Below are 16,129 nucleotides of genomic sequence, written 5' to 3'. Positions count from 1 at the left end.
TTTTTCAGCTTCATTATAATCTTATGGGACCACAGTGGTATATGCAGTCCGTCATTGACCGAAACGTCATTATGTGGTGCATAACTGTGTTTATTCCCCTGCTCCCTCCCTGCCTGGTTGCTGGGGTCCTGGCTCTGACTGAGTTCCTCTGCAGTCGTGGCTCTCTCTAGGCTTCCCTCCACCCCGCAGGCCTGGGATGGTGACAGCTGCATGCCATGGCTAGGCCCTAGGTGCTTTACCACATGTGGTTAACTCCCTTAATTCTCCATAAATAGTTTCTTCACTCAGTTCTGTTTGTTAAACCACTTTGAGAGTTCCATGTGTTTCCTGCCAGGACTCTGGCTGACGCAGCCTCAGTGAGATCTTTCATAAGACCCCACCTCACCCGGTCCTGGGAGATCACATCCACCTCAGGGCCTCTGCAGCGTGAACTACACACAGGGCTGGCACGCAGAACAGGTTCTGTTGAGTAGTGAGGGTCCCTGGAGTAGTCTAATCCAGCTGCCCACGGTGGGCTCTCCCAGACAACCACCGGGTCTATCAGCCCTTGTCAGTCAATGTGCCACAATCAACTTCCACTTCTAACTTAACCGAGTATCTTTGACACTATCTCTGAAAGAGCAGCATTTCTTACCACATGACCCCCTCCTACCCACCTCCTTGCCAGTGACAACTAAGACACAGCCAATCTGCTCAGCAACCAATCAGATGGCTCTCTTGGGTTTTCAATCCAAAAAACTCAGAGAATGACCACAGGCAGGGTGTGAAGGTTGTTAGACACAGTTTAGGGTTGGCAGCCAGGCGGACCCATGGGGACACAGAAGAACTGGTTAAAAGATAGTTGGCAGAGGAGGGTGGGAGAAAGATCCTGAAGACTGTGTGGGACCATTTGGTTTCTAGAAGTTTTCCAGCTCTAGTTCTTTTGAAGCCTGAGTGTATCGCTGTTCCTGTAGCCATGAATCTGCCAGTGATCTCTTACAACAGCTCTGCCCTTCACCTGAATAAGCTTGGGTAAACGTATAATTCACGCACCAACAAGTCTGACTCCTATTCTTATGAGAATCCAGTAAACTCCTGTGGGAATCAGGGCAGGGACCTTGTAGGCATGGAACCTTCTAGACACTTGGATTAAATCTGGGGAACAAATGAAAAGACAAGGGTGCCTTGGCCCCAGAAGTCTGGGAACAGATCAGAGGAGCACCCCAGGGGACAGAGAGAAGGAATTTCTACCAAATTCTTCAACAGAGAATGTATCAATGGGCAAAGGAACACAGCGGCAAGTACAAGAGCAGCTGAACTCAGAGAAAAAGCTGAGACCACTCACAGCTAAGGTGGCAACGGAGCAGGAGTGTGGCTTTGGAGGGCTTTGGGGGCTTTGTTTTGTTTTGTTTTGTTTTTACTAGGCTAAGAGGCTTATTAGAGAAAGTCAGGATTACAAAGGACTTCAGAGTTGGCATTGGGGCCCTTCTTTTTGCCAAAGGTTGTTACCACATTGACAAAGCACCGGCTGTACTGCATGTGCTGCTTGGCCCAGCCTGTCTTCTTCTTCTCCTGTTTGGCCACCTCAGGAGTCTGACCTCTCCCTTCCCCAGCACAGGCCAGAGAACCATTTCAGCAATAACACTGGGTCAGACGTAGAAGCGTGCTAACCCTCATCCTGGTTGTCTCCAAGGCAGGCACTGGGACCAGCACAGCCTGGGAAGCGAAGGTTATTACTCATTCAACATGCCTAACGTGCATGCAGTGAGTGCTCAGACACAGTGCAGAGTGCCTTTCGCACATGCTGTCTCACCAGATCTTCCTAGCTCCTCCGGAGGATGGGGATAATTTATTAGTCCCATGTCATAGATGAGGAACTGAGCGCCACGAGATTCAGTAACATTTCTAAAGTCACACAGCTAGTAAATGACAGAGCTTGGACTAAACCCAATTTTGTCTCTCGAAAAACCCATTTTTCTTAACCACTCTGTATGCTCAGTCCTTTCCCCTTCAGGACTAACAGTCTAGTGGGAGGCAGTTAAGTAAACCACTTCTTCTTGGTCATGATCTGCCTTCCCGACTAAGTAGCTAGACACCTGCAGGCAAGGACTGGGTCTTGTTCCAGGATCATGTCATAGACTCCTATTTCTTGGCTTAGTCCTGACAACTCAAAAAATGGTTTTGATGCTGATGATAATGACAATACTCATAAAAGTATCAATCAGCAGCTGGATGTGTGACTATTCATCATTTGCAATGCTAAAATTCTTTTTTTTTTTTTCTGAGGAAGATTCACCCTGAGCTAACATCCACTGCCAGTCTTCCTCGTTTTGTGTGTGAGCCACCACCACAGCATGGCAACGGACAGACGAGGGTGTAGGCGTGCACCTGGGAACTGAGCCCAAGCCACCAAAGCGCAGCATGCTGAACTTCACCACTAGGCCACCAGGACTGGCCCAACAGTGAAAAATTCTAGACCTGCTGACCAGGAGTGAATAAATGAATGAACAGGCAGTAAACAGGGTGAGCTTATTTATGTCACTGAAGGTCCCTGTAATTCCACGCCTACCTCTCAAACCCCAGTTCACTGATAGAGAAGAGAACAAATTTATGATAAACTCTTGTCTCTGATTGGCTGTGATCACATTTATCATGTAAATAAATGAAAGGAAACACGCAGACACTGGCCTGTGACCGGAATGGAGGGGCAGAACAGTCCCACCGTTGACAGCAGCAAAAGCAACAGCTGTAACGAGCCTGGTTAATGAGCCACCTGGTGTGGAATTGCAGCCTGTGAGAGTCAGCCTCATCCGAAAACTGGGAAAGGCTCATGGCCTGTCTCCACACAAAATTATGGCTAAAGGAGAGTCTTTCTCCAAAGCCAACAGGCAAAGTTTACCCCTCATTTTAAAGACCATTAAAGAAGGGGATTTGACAGCCCTTAGACCCTTTCCCACAGCATAACTGTCACTGTCAGGAATGGTTTATTTGCATCCAAACCTAAACTCTCCTTAAGCTGTTTAAACTTCTGACCTCTTGTCTCAGAGACAGTATCTACTTCTCAATGTTGTACAACAAATACCATTTGAGGCTAGTAAATCTGCCCTCAGGCAAAATCATTTCCATTTCTTTAACCTTTTCTCCTGGGTTTTATTAACGGCACTTTTCTTCAAGTTCCTCTAAATGTGAGGCTACATGGCAACAGGGCTTAGTAACAGAACACCAGATTAGAAATGAGATCTGTCAGCTCTGCCACTTACTGGCCTTGTGACTTTGGGCAGACCAGTGACTCCCTGGGTCTCTGTCTCCTATAAGAGGAGAAGGATGACCTCTGCTCAGGAAGCTGGGAAGGGAAAAGATGGCAGGATTATTTCAAGCCATCCAGGAGTTATACATGACATAGACTTGAAAGGAAAAGGTGAGGAAATAGACTTTGCATTTGAAGCCCCGGGTCTTCTATTTCTAAATGAAATCAATTGTTTAAGTGCAAATTTACTCAACAAGAGTCCCTTCACTCTCCCAGCCATGGGTGTGATGGTTGCTTGAGGGGCTTGTTAGGTGTGGCTTCACAGAGTCCAAAAGGGCGCTGAACCTTGTGGACTAGAATAAAGGGTATAAGAGCATACATGTGTCTCTATGTGTAATGGAAATTTCTGGAACGTTAGCACGCACACACACACACACACACACACACAAACTGTAAAGATTGATTATCTGTAAAAAGTGAGATCTTTTTCTTTACATACTTCCAAAATACTCAAAAAAATTTTTCACCATAAACATATATTATTTCTACAATCCTAAAAAAAGCCTAAATGTTATAAATAACGACGACCACCACCACATTAAAGGTTAGTTGGAATTGTCTGTAGGTCTAGATCTGAGGCTATTATGGCATAACAGGAACAGGACGGAACAGCTTTCAGATCTCACTGTCAATGCTCAATCCATGTTTGCTGAGTGCACGACCTTCAACAACACTCATTAATCGCTTACTAAGTGCTGGCATTATGCTAGACCATGGGATGGCAAACTGCAGCCCGTGAGCCAAATCCGTGAGCTCAAACAGCCTGCCCCCTGTTTTCATAAAGAAAGTTCCCTTGGAACGTAGCCAAACTCATTTGTTTGGGTATTGTCTGTGGCTGTTTTTGTGCTAAAACAGCCCAGTTGAATAGTTGCAACAGAAACTATATGGCCTACAAAGCCTAACATAATTAGTAATTGGCCGCTTACAGAAAAAGTTCACTGGCCCCTGTGTTAGACAATCAGGATTCAACAAGGAGTGACGATAGCCTTGGGCTCTGCCCTCATGGAACTTAGAGTCTCATTGGGGGGCACTCAATTACTTACACAAATAAGTGTATAATTGCAACATATCTATAGCAAAGAAAGGTGTGTGTGGTGCTACTAGAGAGTATTCTGGGCAATTGACCTAGTTGGGAATATCATGGAAGAAAAAGAAAAAAAACAGCAAATACAAAGTTCCCATGATAGGAGAGAACATGAAAATTTAAAAAAATAGAACAGAAATAAGTCAAAGTGGCCAGCAGGAGAGGCCTGGCAAGGAGTGTGACACCAGATAAAGCTGGGAGGGGAACGGGAGACAGACCATGGAGGACTCCGGAGACCATGATAAGGACTTGTCTTTATCTGAAGAGAAACGGGGAGCCCTGAAGGGTTTCCAGCGAAGACACGATGGGATTAATGTTTTGAAAGGATTTCTCTGCTTCAGAGTGGAGTACGGCTAGAGGAAACCCAGGCAGAAGGGGTTAACGAGTCAGCAAACTGTCTTGCAGAGGCCCGGATAAAGATGATGGGAGCTTGGGCCTCAGAGTGCAGAGGGTAGGGATGACAGGGGTGAAGTCTGTCCAACTGAGGTACAGAAGGTCAACCATCCCAAAGGGTCCATTCGGCCATGAAGGAGTCATCTGACGTTACCATGGGTAACATGGCTCCAGATATAATTGAGATATCCCATATGAGAAAAAACCTTTCATGGCTCATAAACCTGGCTTTCCTTTCCCCATGCTTCCATGTGTCCTCAGACTGTAGTAGATGCCCAACCTTTCAGAAAGATAAACAGTCATCATTTCCTTACATAGTCCGTGTTCAGTCATGCATCCCGGTCAATTCAACCAACAAGCTGATGTGATATGAATCAACTTCTTCCCTTAGATACAAATACTAAGATAATGGCAAGGAGCTTTCCTGAAACCAACGCTGCCATCTCCCAGACACATAGGGAAGGCTCATTTACCAAGCTGGCTGAAGCCACATCACCTAGGACATGAGGGCAAAGGTAAGAACCCACACAGGGGCAGGACTGCAGCTTACTAACAGTCAGAAAGGAAAAAGGAATTTCTGCACTTCCAAGGAGGTGGGGTGTTCTGAGTTGGAGCAAAGGCCCTCTTCTGGTCCCAAAGCAGGGCTTATTGCATTACTAGGTTATTAAGTTTCAGAACGTTCTGGGTTCAGCCAGCTTTACTTCCCTGGAGAACCAGGCTGGGTGCATAGGAGGGGCTCCTGAACTGTCTAGGGCTGAAGGGTGGATGAGTGGCTCCTCTACCTCTGTTCCAGAGGTGGGGCTCTCAAGGGTGTGGTTTGCCTGCACCCTACCCCCTCAGGCAACTGGCATTTGGTCAGGAGCTGGGCTCTTCTCAAGCTCATGCACAGCACTCAACCCACCTCCAGGAGCAACTGCTCCAGGCCCCACAGATGCAAGACCTCTCCCTTATTCCTGCCACACTCGCTAAGACCCAGGGGACAATACTTGTTGCTTGACAGAGTTTTCAGATGATCCATTCCCCTCCACTCCAATTTGGTGATAGAGAAAGTATATTTGCATAATGACCATAGGAAGTGCCCACGATGAATTAGAATAGAGAGAGATTGCAGAGGGGGCAATAGCACCCTCCGGCCAATGCAGCACTTAGCCAACCTGTAACCCACCGTGGCTACAAGCGCGAAGGTGCTCTGGGAGGCTGCGAGCATCTGACCTTCACCAGCTCGTGGCTGTGGACTGGGAACAGGCCCTGCTCTGTAACATCCTGGCAAATGAACATGTGAACTTTCAAAAGAACTTCCTTCAGAGAGTTAAACAGGAGCTCTCCCAACGCATTAATAGGTTCGCTAACGGAGGCAGCTCCATGTGTTCCCTGGTGTCAGACAGCTCGGGTTCAAACCCCAGGTCCACCGCTTCCTAGCTGTGTGAACATGGAATAGTAATCTAACCTCCCTCTGCCTCAGTCTCCTCATCTGCCTAAGGAGGATACTAACAGCACCTATTTCCTATGGTCGTTGTGAGGATTCAGTGAGTTATGTGGGGAAAAACTGCCTAGAAAAGCGTCCAGTATGTGGTAAGCAGCCAGTGACCCCCACTTGACGCTCCACTGGATACCCAAAGGCAGCTCACACCTAGTGCGTCTAACACAGCAGCCCCTTCTTTAGTATCACCATCCTCTTCCTGGCACCTCCAGTCTTCCAGTTGTTCTGCCAAAGTCCTTGGAGTCATCTGGGACTCCTCCCTTTGTCTCATCCCAAAGGCTCATGGGACTTTCCTCAAAATTTATCCACAACTAGACTGCCACCACCCCGGTCCAAGCCACCACCGTCTCTTGCCAGACTGTTGAAACCTCCTGTGTGGCCTCCCTGCATCTGCCCTTGAACCCATACTCTGTTCTCAATGCAGCAGCCAAAATGATCCTATTAAAGTGTGAGTCAGGTCACATGACAACCCTCTGCTCAAAGCCAGCACAAGGGCTTCCCATCTCACGTGGAATAAAAGCCACATTTCTTACAAATAGTCCAGAAGACCCTAAATGATCTTCCACCTCCTGCTACTCTCCTCATTTATCCTCTAGCCACATTGGCCTCTCCCTCAAACATGAGGAACACTCGTGCCTCAGGGCTTTTGCACTTACCATTCCTTCTGCCTAGAACGTTCTTCCCCCAGATACCTGCATGACTGGCTTTGTCACTTCCTTCAGGTCTCTACACAAAGGCACCTTCTCAGTGATGTCTTCCCTGGAAACCCTTTTACAACCTCACTTTTCCCTGATAGCTCATATCCTCCTGCCTTGCTTTATTTTTCTCCTTAGCATTTTTTGCTATTTAATATGCTGTCTACTATTTATTTTATTTATTACCTGTGTCCTCTATTAAATAATAAGCTCCATGACGGTAGGTATTTTTGTCTGTTTGATTCACTGCTCTGTTCCCAGGGCCGAGAACAGCGCACGACACCTACCAGACGGTCCAACAAACATTTGCTGATTTAATGAATCAATCGATAGTGGGCCCACGGCTTTGTTAAAGCATCAGGTGTTCTCCCGACTGAAGGTCAATCAAAACTCAAGCACAATCATCTCTAAAACTAAGGTGCAAGTCACCTGGAGCACGTCATTTAATCGATATTTTCAAATACTACTTCAGCCATCCGTTTACTCTGCAAAATGAAATGTACCCAAATTTTCAGTTTTGATTAAAAATATAGAATGCCCTCAGCTTGACCTCTTTTGATTGAGCCACACTTCTGTCAGGCACTGGGTCAGTAAAAGCATAACTGGAATACTAAATGGGGCTTCTATTTTTGGTTCACCCTATGAGTCGGTTTCTTTTTTATTTCTCTTTCCTTTCAGTGGCCAAATAGATACATCAGCAGGCAACGAATTATCGCTGCCATCGATGTCAACTTCTATGGAGTCAAAAGGCTATGTGACCACTCAGGAGACGCGATATGCAACTTGAAGGAGAAAATAACAGTCATGGAAATAACAGTAATTCTGGGAGCAAGACCAGACCACTGGAAGTGAAAGCTACCGGCAAGTAGAAGGATTTATTTTCCCATATTTTCCCTTGTAGAGCTGACAGTTTAAAAGGAAGTGAAATTTGAAACCCAAAGAGTAAAATCTTTCTTCCTCCAGGAAAGCTCCATTCAACCGCCGTGAGCTAGTAACTGAGCTCACGACTTCTGAAGCTGGGATTTTCAGAAGGATGTGTTAGAAGCCAAGCCACAAATCACCCAAAGAACTGGACTAATTCAGGAAAACAAAAACAAAATAACAAATCTTGTCAGTCAATTTGGCATCTGGAGAAAAAACACTGACACTGTAATTGGAAGGCAGCAAGACAGAGCAGAAAGAGAGCTGAGAGCTTCGGAGAGGGGCAGCCCTAAGCTCCAATCCAGGCTTTCCATCCAGCAGCTGTGTGACCTTGGATAAGTTATTTAACCACTCTGAACCTCAGTTTCCTAAACTACAAAACATGGATCATAATACCTAGCGTTATATGAATGAGCTAATTTGCGAAGGTCCTTGCACATAGTAAGAGATCAATAAATAGTTCAATAAAGAGTTCCTTTCCTGGATTGTCCAAATTTAAGTCTGAACTGAAAGAATGGTGCACAGATCTGTCACCACTGGACTGTCTCAGGACAAAATGTCCCTAAAATGTTCTGCCAACATGGGGCAAGTACCTTCACTTGCTCCTGAGAATGACCATGAACCATATGGAAATGGTGAATTCAAAGATGCTGAAAAAGCCATAAAAGGAGGAAAATGCAATGAAGGGTGGCATGCGTGACTCCTGTTGTTTGCTATTTGCCCCCCAGGGAGGAAGAAATTGTGAGGGGTTGGCTTTGGAACCATCCCCTGAGTCAGCCACTTCCCAGCCTCGCCCAGTCTCAGGATAATAAACTGGAATGCCACTGCTCACTGTTTCCTGACAACTCACCTCTCCATTGCTCAGGGCAGGGAGGGCGGAGGTATCTCTGGCTCCCACTTTGCTTTTGTTTTGTCAACCACCTAAATCCACCCACCCATCCATTCATTTAATCTCTCACCATCCCCATGCACTTTCTGAGCACCTAGCATGTGAAGGGGGCACATACGCCAAGCATGTGAGAGAATACACAGAGGGTTGTTTTATGTTTTAGGAGAGATTTGTAGAATTGCAGGAGTTACCTACCTAGTCCAACATTCCATTCGTGTGTGTGTGTGTGTGTGTGCATTTGTGTATGTCTAACACCTATTAGAGTAGGACCTTGATAAAGTATACACACAAATATTTCCTAAGAGTTGACCATATTCCAGGTACCAGGCTACATGCTTCTGTGTGTTATCTTGGTTATTTGTTACAACCACTCTATGAAGTAAACACTGTTACAACAGATCAGAAAAACAGGAACTGGAAGAATTTAAGGCCACATGGCCTGTAAATGGCAGAGCAGGAATCTGAACTCAAGTCTCTTAACTAGGAAGTAGGAATCAGAACAGTCCTGTTTGCCAAGATTACACAGAGATTTAAGTGGATGACGTCTTCTATATATCTGTTCTCTGATACGTGAAAAGGGGACTATGTCAGAATAAACTAAACAGTATGTCTAACAGTCTCAGGATGTGCAGGCAAGAAGCCACTGGTGGAACTTAAAGATCAAGGACTTCATCAAGTTTCTAACTTGTGACAACTGTTCTCGTGCATTTGCTAAGATTTGAAATATGACCTCATTGTGCCCTTTAGGAACACGCTTTTTTGCAGCTAACCAGAATATTCCCTTCACTCCAGAGCCACTGACACCTGAGCAACATTTATGTGGCCAAATACATGCTCCCACTTGTCCTTTGATTGTTGGGAAAGAGAAATGGAGTAGAAATTAAGATTCCTATGTAAAAGATGGGAATTAAAGTCCTACAGCCATTAACGCAGAGGATCCACCGTGCGGTCAAAGAATCTTCACGGTGTATCGAAAGAGCACTAGACTAGGAGCAAATAGGCATGAGTTCAAATCCAAGCTGTGTGACTTTGGGCACATCAATTAACCTCTCTGAGCCAATTTCCTTATCTCCACAATGAAGAGAACGATATCTACCTCACAGCATTTTTGTAAGATTAAATAAGTATAAGTTGAACATAAAGCCAGTTCCTTCCAGAATTCATGTTTATAAAATGATAGGGCTCGTCTGTTGGCCTCTAGCATATGGTCCTCTGGAAAGGCATCAGTAGTACCTTATCCAAAAATTCTTTCATTCCATGGAAAGCAGTCGAGAGAGTCAAGATTTGAGGTTTCCTTTTCTAAACCAAAAGCCAGTTTTCAGGTCTCTGGAGTCTTGGCTGGAAACCCTCCAAACCAGCTCCATCATGCTAATAGGGACATGTTTTCTCAACCTTCTTCTCTTCTCCTCATCCTCGATTTAAAGGTGCCACGTTCCACACAAAACCCACAACAGCCTTCTGTTTCCTCTGCTTCCTTTTGAAGTTCTCATTCTGTCCCTCAGAAGGTCCCATTTAAATTCCTCCAGCGTGGGCAGGCATGGGATCCTGTATCTGACAACTAAAGAGCCGTTAGCCAGAGAAGACATCCAAATCACTTGGGGTAGTTCTAAAGGCCAGAGCTAGGAGCGATGGGGGGACTTCGAGGAAAGTTCCAGCTCTGCATGTGGAGCATGTCTCTAACAGTGGCTGCTGGCCAGCTAGGGGCAAGTTTCTGAAGCAGTAAGCTCCCCAGCAAGAAAGCTCAAGCAGAACATCTCACCCGCTGCTACTTGAGTGACCCTCCGAACATCAGATTATATTATTCAACATTGTTGAGGGCATTCCACATCCCAGGCACTAGGAGTACAAGCATGAGTGAGACAAGCATGAGCTGAGCAGTCTTCGGCACTCAAGGGCTCACAGTGAGGAGACAGACACATAAGCAGGCAATTATAAAACAATGTGGCCAGTACAAAAATAGAGAAATTACAGGAGCACTGAGGGGTGGACCTAACTCAGGGCGGCAATTATTTCTGGAGGAGGTGACACCTCAGCAGTCTTAAAGGATGGAGCAGGGGAGGACGTGTGGGGCAAGATGGGGCAGTAGAAAAGGCATTTGGGGCAAAAGGAATCAGCAGGAGCAAAGGAACAGATGTGACAAACAGTCTGGTTTAGGAGAGACACTCCAGGCAGCTGGATAATGCTAGAACATAAGATATGAGGGTGGGGAGGCGTGGAGGCAGGCTGGAGCTGAGACAGGAGCAGGCCATGCAGGGCCTTGTAAACTGCATTCTGCAGGGTGAACTTTGACCTGCAGGTGTTGGGCGGCTAACACCTTAAAGGTTTTAAGCACAAGAGTGACTAAGTTTCTATGATCTTCAATTTAGGAGTTTGGGTTTTTTTTCAAAGGGAAACAGCAGGACAGCTGTGAGAGCTGCTGAATCAGGCTCTGTGAGCCCCAGCATCAGTGCAGCCCTGCCTGGCTCACTGCAGAAGGCAAGAACCCAGTTCCTTGGTCTCCTGCCTCTTCCTCCAGCGTCTGCTGGACCTCCTGGTAACGCTGACCTCATAAAAGCGTGATGTGGGCACAAGGCGACTCAGCATTACAAAGTGCTTTGAAGCAGCCAAAATTCCACACGGAGCCCTGAGCGTCTTTCCGCAGTGGGGACCGTGGCTGTGAAGCAGGCCTCAGGGAGCGGGCAGCAGGGCTCAGGTTTGCTGCAGTGTGCTCCGAAGCCCACCTGCATCTCATCTTGTAGCTTCTCCCTGCTCACTCCTTCCTTCCCTCCCTCCCAACACCCTCTGGCTCCTGGCAGATTTGATCTAAGGCTGGGGCGGGAAGGAGGCGGTACAAGCCGATCTTGCAGGGAAAAGCATCCTGACTGCTTTGCTCAGCCACTGCGACCATTCCAACCCCCGCAGCTGGGAACTCTGGCCTCCTATACTTTCCCCTCGGCTGTATATCTCACGTCTGGAAGTGCCATTTGGAACTATTTCCCCCGCCTTCCTCACCTGCTTTGATCTCCCCAGTCCCATTCCTCATTACCCGCGCCCCAGGGGCCCAGGGTCTCCACTGCCTAGGTAACTTGATTCTATCCACTTCCTCCTGCCAAATCATGCTCTTTTGGGATTCCTTCTGTAACTACATAAATGGCCCTGCCTCCCTAAGCCTTTCTTGATTACTCCTTCATACCTGACCCCTCCCTTCCATTATCCCCATGATTCTGATCACTTGAGTAGACTAATTACTCACTTGTACTAGTTCAGCTGTTCCAACCACTCCCCACACACTAACGCCAGAAGCTGCATCCTCACTCATGCCATTCCCTCGCTGGGAATGTCCTCCTCCTTCTTGTCTCCCTTTTGAACTCTATCTCATCCTTCCAGGCACAGCACAAACGTCATCTTGACCCTAAGGCTTTCCCCTCTCACCCCCAAGACAGAGTAACTCTAAGAGGACTTTGTTTACCTTTATTAAATTAAGATTTTTTGCTTATGTCATCCTAACAGACAGTACTTTTGTGCCAGGCCCCTCTCAGAGAACTTTACATAGCGTAACTTATTTAATCCTCAAAACCACGCTGTTATTATCCCCAAGTTAACCTGCCCAAGTTTACAGCTAGTTAACGGAGGAACTGAGATTTGAACCCACACAGAGTGGCTCTAATCAGATGCTATGCCACTTCTCCACCCAGCAAGCCTTGCCTGCAGCCCAGGGAGCCTCGAGTCCAACAGCTACACTCTGTCCTCCGGGTACCCTAAGTGCCTGGCACACAGCAGGTGATTACAAAGTGTATTCTGGATTTAACGGAATTTGTTTAGCACATGTTCCTGTTTCTTCTTCATGCGTATGTTCTGTCTCTCCAAGCCGTCCACGAGATCCTCGAGGCTGATCCTCAGGTCATCTATTGTCATAGGCCCACAGTCACAATGCACAATGAGCTGGGGGATACACAGAGGCTCTAGGGGGTGCAGTTGGGGGCAAACTAATTTCACATACCAGATCTTCTTTATCCAATCATCAGTTGATGGGCACTTAGGTTGCTTCCACATCTTGGCTATTGTAAATAATGCTGCAATGAACATAGGGGAGCATGGGACCTTTGGAATTGCTGATTTCAAGTTCTTTGGATAGATACCCAGTAGTGGGATGGCTGGGTCATAAGGTATTTCTATTTTTAATTTTTTGAGAAATCTCCATACTGTTTTCCATAGTGGCTGCACCAGTTTGCATTCCCACCAACAGTGTATGAGGGTTCCTTTTTCTCCACAACCTCTCCAACATTTGTCACTTTTTGTTTTGGATATTTTGGGGACAAACTAATTTTAGATTAATATACATCTTAAGTGTGTATGATTTATAAAGGCTTTTTCCCACGCCTGATCTCATAGCTCCTGACATCAACAGGATGCAGAGAAGGTAAGGAGACTGAGGTGCAGATTGCTTGAGGCCCGGCCAAGGACTCAGAGCTAGAAATAACTGAAGGAGACTACAGCAGTTCCCGCTTATCTGCAGGGGATACGTTCCAAGACCCTCAGTGGATGCCCGAAACTGCGGATGGTACCAAACCCTATATCTATTATGTTTCTTCGTTCACATACATATTTGAGTTGCAAAAGCAAAACTAGCATGAATTTCTTTTTCCTTCACAATTTCACAGATAAAAGAGTCTTTCATACTGTAGATCTTGGCAACCTCAGCATACATTTTTTTTTCCTTAGTAAGTTCAGAACTTTCTCCTTTTCACTTAAAGGAAGCACATTATGGCTTCTCTTTGACATATCTGAATTGCCAGCCTCACTACTCTTGTGCTCTGGGACCATTATTAAGCAAAATAAGGGTCACTTGAACACAAGTGCCTCAGTACTGCGACAGCCGATCTGATATTTCGTTGTGCTACTCAGAACAGCACGCGACACAAAACTTATGAATTGTTTACTCCTGGAATTTTCCATTTAATATTTTCGGACTCAGGTTGACAGCAGGTAAATGAAACGGTGGAAAGTGAAACCGTGCAAGTGGGGGACTACTGTACAGAGATTACAGCCCAGGGCTCTGAATGAAGCACCCGACGGCCGGTCTCCTGTTCGTAGTGTGGTCCTAGGCAGCTGTGGCCATGGAGAGTGGGTGGGTTGAGTGGGTCAGCTCCTCCCCCAGGTAGGTGGCCTTGGCTGCTGGGACAAGGGTGAAAAGTGGGTGGGAGGCTGGTGAGAGGCAGAGAACCAGCCAAAGGGCAGCTTGGCTGAGTGTTCCAGAAAGGAGGTTGGCCCAGCAGAGGTGGGGCAGGATGGTAAAGCAGGTTCAGCAGGGCCTCTGGGGGCCCCTCAGAGTGTTTGGTCACCCTCACCAGACCGGACAGAACACCCCGAGAGGTGACATGATTTCAAAGTGGTCTGATAACTATAGATATGAAAAGTGAGAAAAAACTGGTTTGTCCTTCCCATTAGTTGGAGGTAGTCAGTTTCCCTACTATTTGTAAGTATCCCATTGCATTTCTAAAAATCTATACTCTTATGTTATTGTCGTAACTCAACACAACTTCAAATCGAAGTTACTCGATGTCATGTGCAGAAGAGAAGGGTTTTCAGGCTCAAGGCGGCCTCTGCAGAAAGAAAGCTTTTCCCTAGTACAAAGGCAGTGAACTTCTAGCTAATTCCTGCCCCATCTTTCCAGCTGGGTAGTCTTCCCCAAGTCTTTTCATCCATCCCCCTGGAGCCTTGGTCTCCTCTTCTGTAAAATGGGCATGAAAATGCCCAGCCACCTACCTACTCCCAAAGAACTGTGGCAATGACCTGCGCAAAGGCCTGAGCTGCCAGCCCGGGCTTTCGGCTGATCTGAATGGTCTCCCGGGTCTCTGTCTCACGCTCCCCACTATTCAGGAAATGAATGAGACACTGCAGATGTCTGCGCCCAAAATGTAGGGAGAACCACCTCCCGCTGGGGATCTCCCGCCCCTGCGGCTTAAGCAAAGGCTGGCAGATCGAAAGCGAAGGCTCCCAGATTGCCAGGCTCTTGCTGCGGCTTTGACAGGGGGCGAGGTAGGCTGTAATTCCGGGGGCGCGGGGGAGTGGATCCGAGACCCGCGTTTCCTGACCCAAGGCCCAAACGCGTGGGGGCTGCCCTTCCCCGCCCTGCCCCTCCGGTGGCTGCAAAGCGCCCTTGGAGGCCAGCTCGGCGCCCGGGCGCGAGAACCACCCGCTTACCTGCGGCTCCACCAGCCAGCGCAGCTCGGCGCCGCCGGGCGCGGGGGGCGCGGCGCGGAACGCCGAGTACACGGGGATGCGGTCCCGGATGCTGTACAGGGTGGCGAAGCGCTCGGCGCCCTCGGCGCGCTGACAGATCTTCACGTGGCCATCGGCCGGCAGCCCTGCAGGCGGGGTCCCGGCGTAGAAAAACTGGTCACATTCGCCAAAGCCGGCTTCCTCCTGACGCACGAGCCGGCCTTGCAGCAGCCCCGCCAGGGCGAGGAGGCTGCCCAGCGAGAGCCAGCGCGCGGCACCCATGACGGCCTCTGCGAGCGCGGCGGGGCGGCCGCGGGCGGGGAGCGCGGGAGGCCGCGGAGCCGGGCTGGGAGGGGAAGTGACAAGCCGAGCGCGGCGCGGCGCGGCGGGGAGAGCGCGCAGCGGGGCTCGGCTGGGCGGCCCCGGCAGCAGGGCGGGTCCCTGTCCAGAGGCCGCGCCTCCCTAGCACCCTCCCTCCATGAAGATGGCTGCGGAGGCCCTGAGCCAGCGTTCGGGGATGCAGGCAACGTCCCCAAGGTTGCACCCGAGCCTGGAGACGCAGGTCACCTGCCGCCGTGCCGCCTCCTCTCTGCAGTCCGCGGAGACGCGCCCCCAAGAATGGAAGGTCTGAGCGAGGTCTGCCGAATCGGCGGGGCTGGGAAGGGACGTCCTCTGGGCTGGGAGCCAAGTAGCCTCCCGAGGCAGCTCGCCCCAGGAGCCCTCAAGGATGCAGAGGGGCGGTCTGAGATGCTCACGGAACTGTGGTTCTTTGGAGCGAGTAGGCAGAGACCTCCTCTGAAACCCGCTGAAAATTAGTCTCCCCCTCCTCAAGGAAATGCTTCACCGTCCGCACATTTATACAACTTTGACGTAGTTTTAGCCCATCAAAAGCCCCGAGACTCAAATGAAGAAATCATGTTATAGGAAGTTCTTATGCTAGGCAGACAGCACAGCCCTGCTGTGGTTTACTCTGTGCAAGGCTTAGAAACAAAAGCAGTACCAAGAAAGAAAGGAGACCAGCCAACATGGTTGGTAACGGTTGGTTGACTCGTTACTTCATTCATCCCACTGAGCACCTTTGCGCAGGCTGGGTACAGTGGTGAACAGGAACAGGGTGCCTGCGGCATGGAGACGGCAGCCTAGTGGGAAAGCTTGTCGTTAATCAAAGAAGCATGTTATT

General features: G+C 48.3%; 1 protein-coding gene across 1 annotated transcript in view; it reads right to left on the bottom strand.

Moving 5' to 3' along the window:
* The window catches only part of ENDOD1 (endonuclease domain containing 1), a 38,963-nt gene extending 23,326 nt beyond the window's left edge, over positions 1–15,637 (bottom strand). Inside the window, exon 1 of the mRNA XM_046685294.1 lies at positions 14,932–15,637. Within this exon, the coding sequence (XP_046541250.1) occupies positions 14,932–15,231 (300 nt within the window). The 5' untranslated portion in view covers positions 15,232–15,637. The remainder of the gene's footprint in view (positions 1–14,931) is intronic.
* Positions 15,638–16,129: the final 492 nt, after the last annotated feature.

This window comes from Equus quagga, chromosome 14 (assembly GCF_021613505.1).
Source record: "Equus quagga isolate Etosha38 chromosome 14, UCLA_HA_Equagga_1.0, whole genome shotgun sequence".
In the NCBI taxonomy this organism is placed as follows: Eukaryota; Metazoa; Chordata; class Mammalia; order Perissodactyla; family Equidae; genus Equus; species Equus quagga.
Note: the sequence above shows the minus strand (reverse complement) of the source record. Positions and strands in the feature narration are given on the sequence as shown.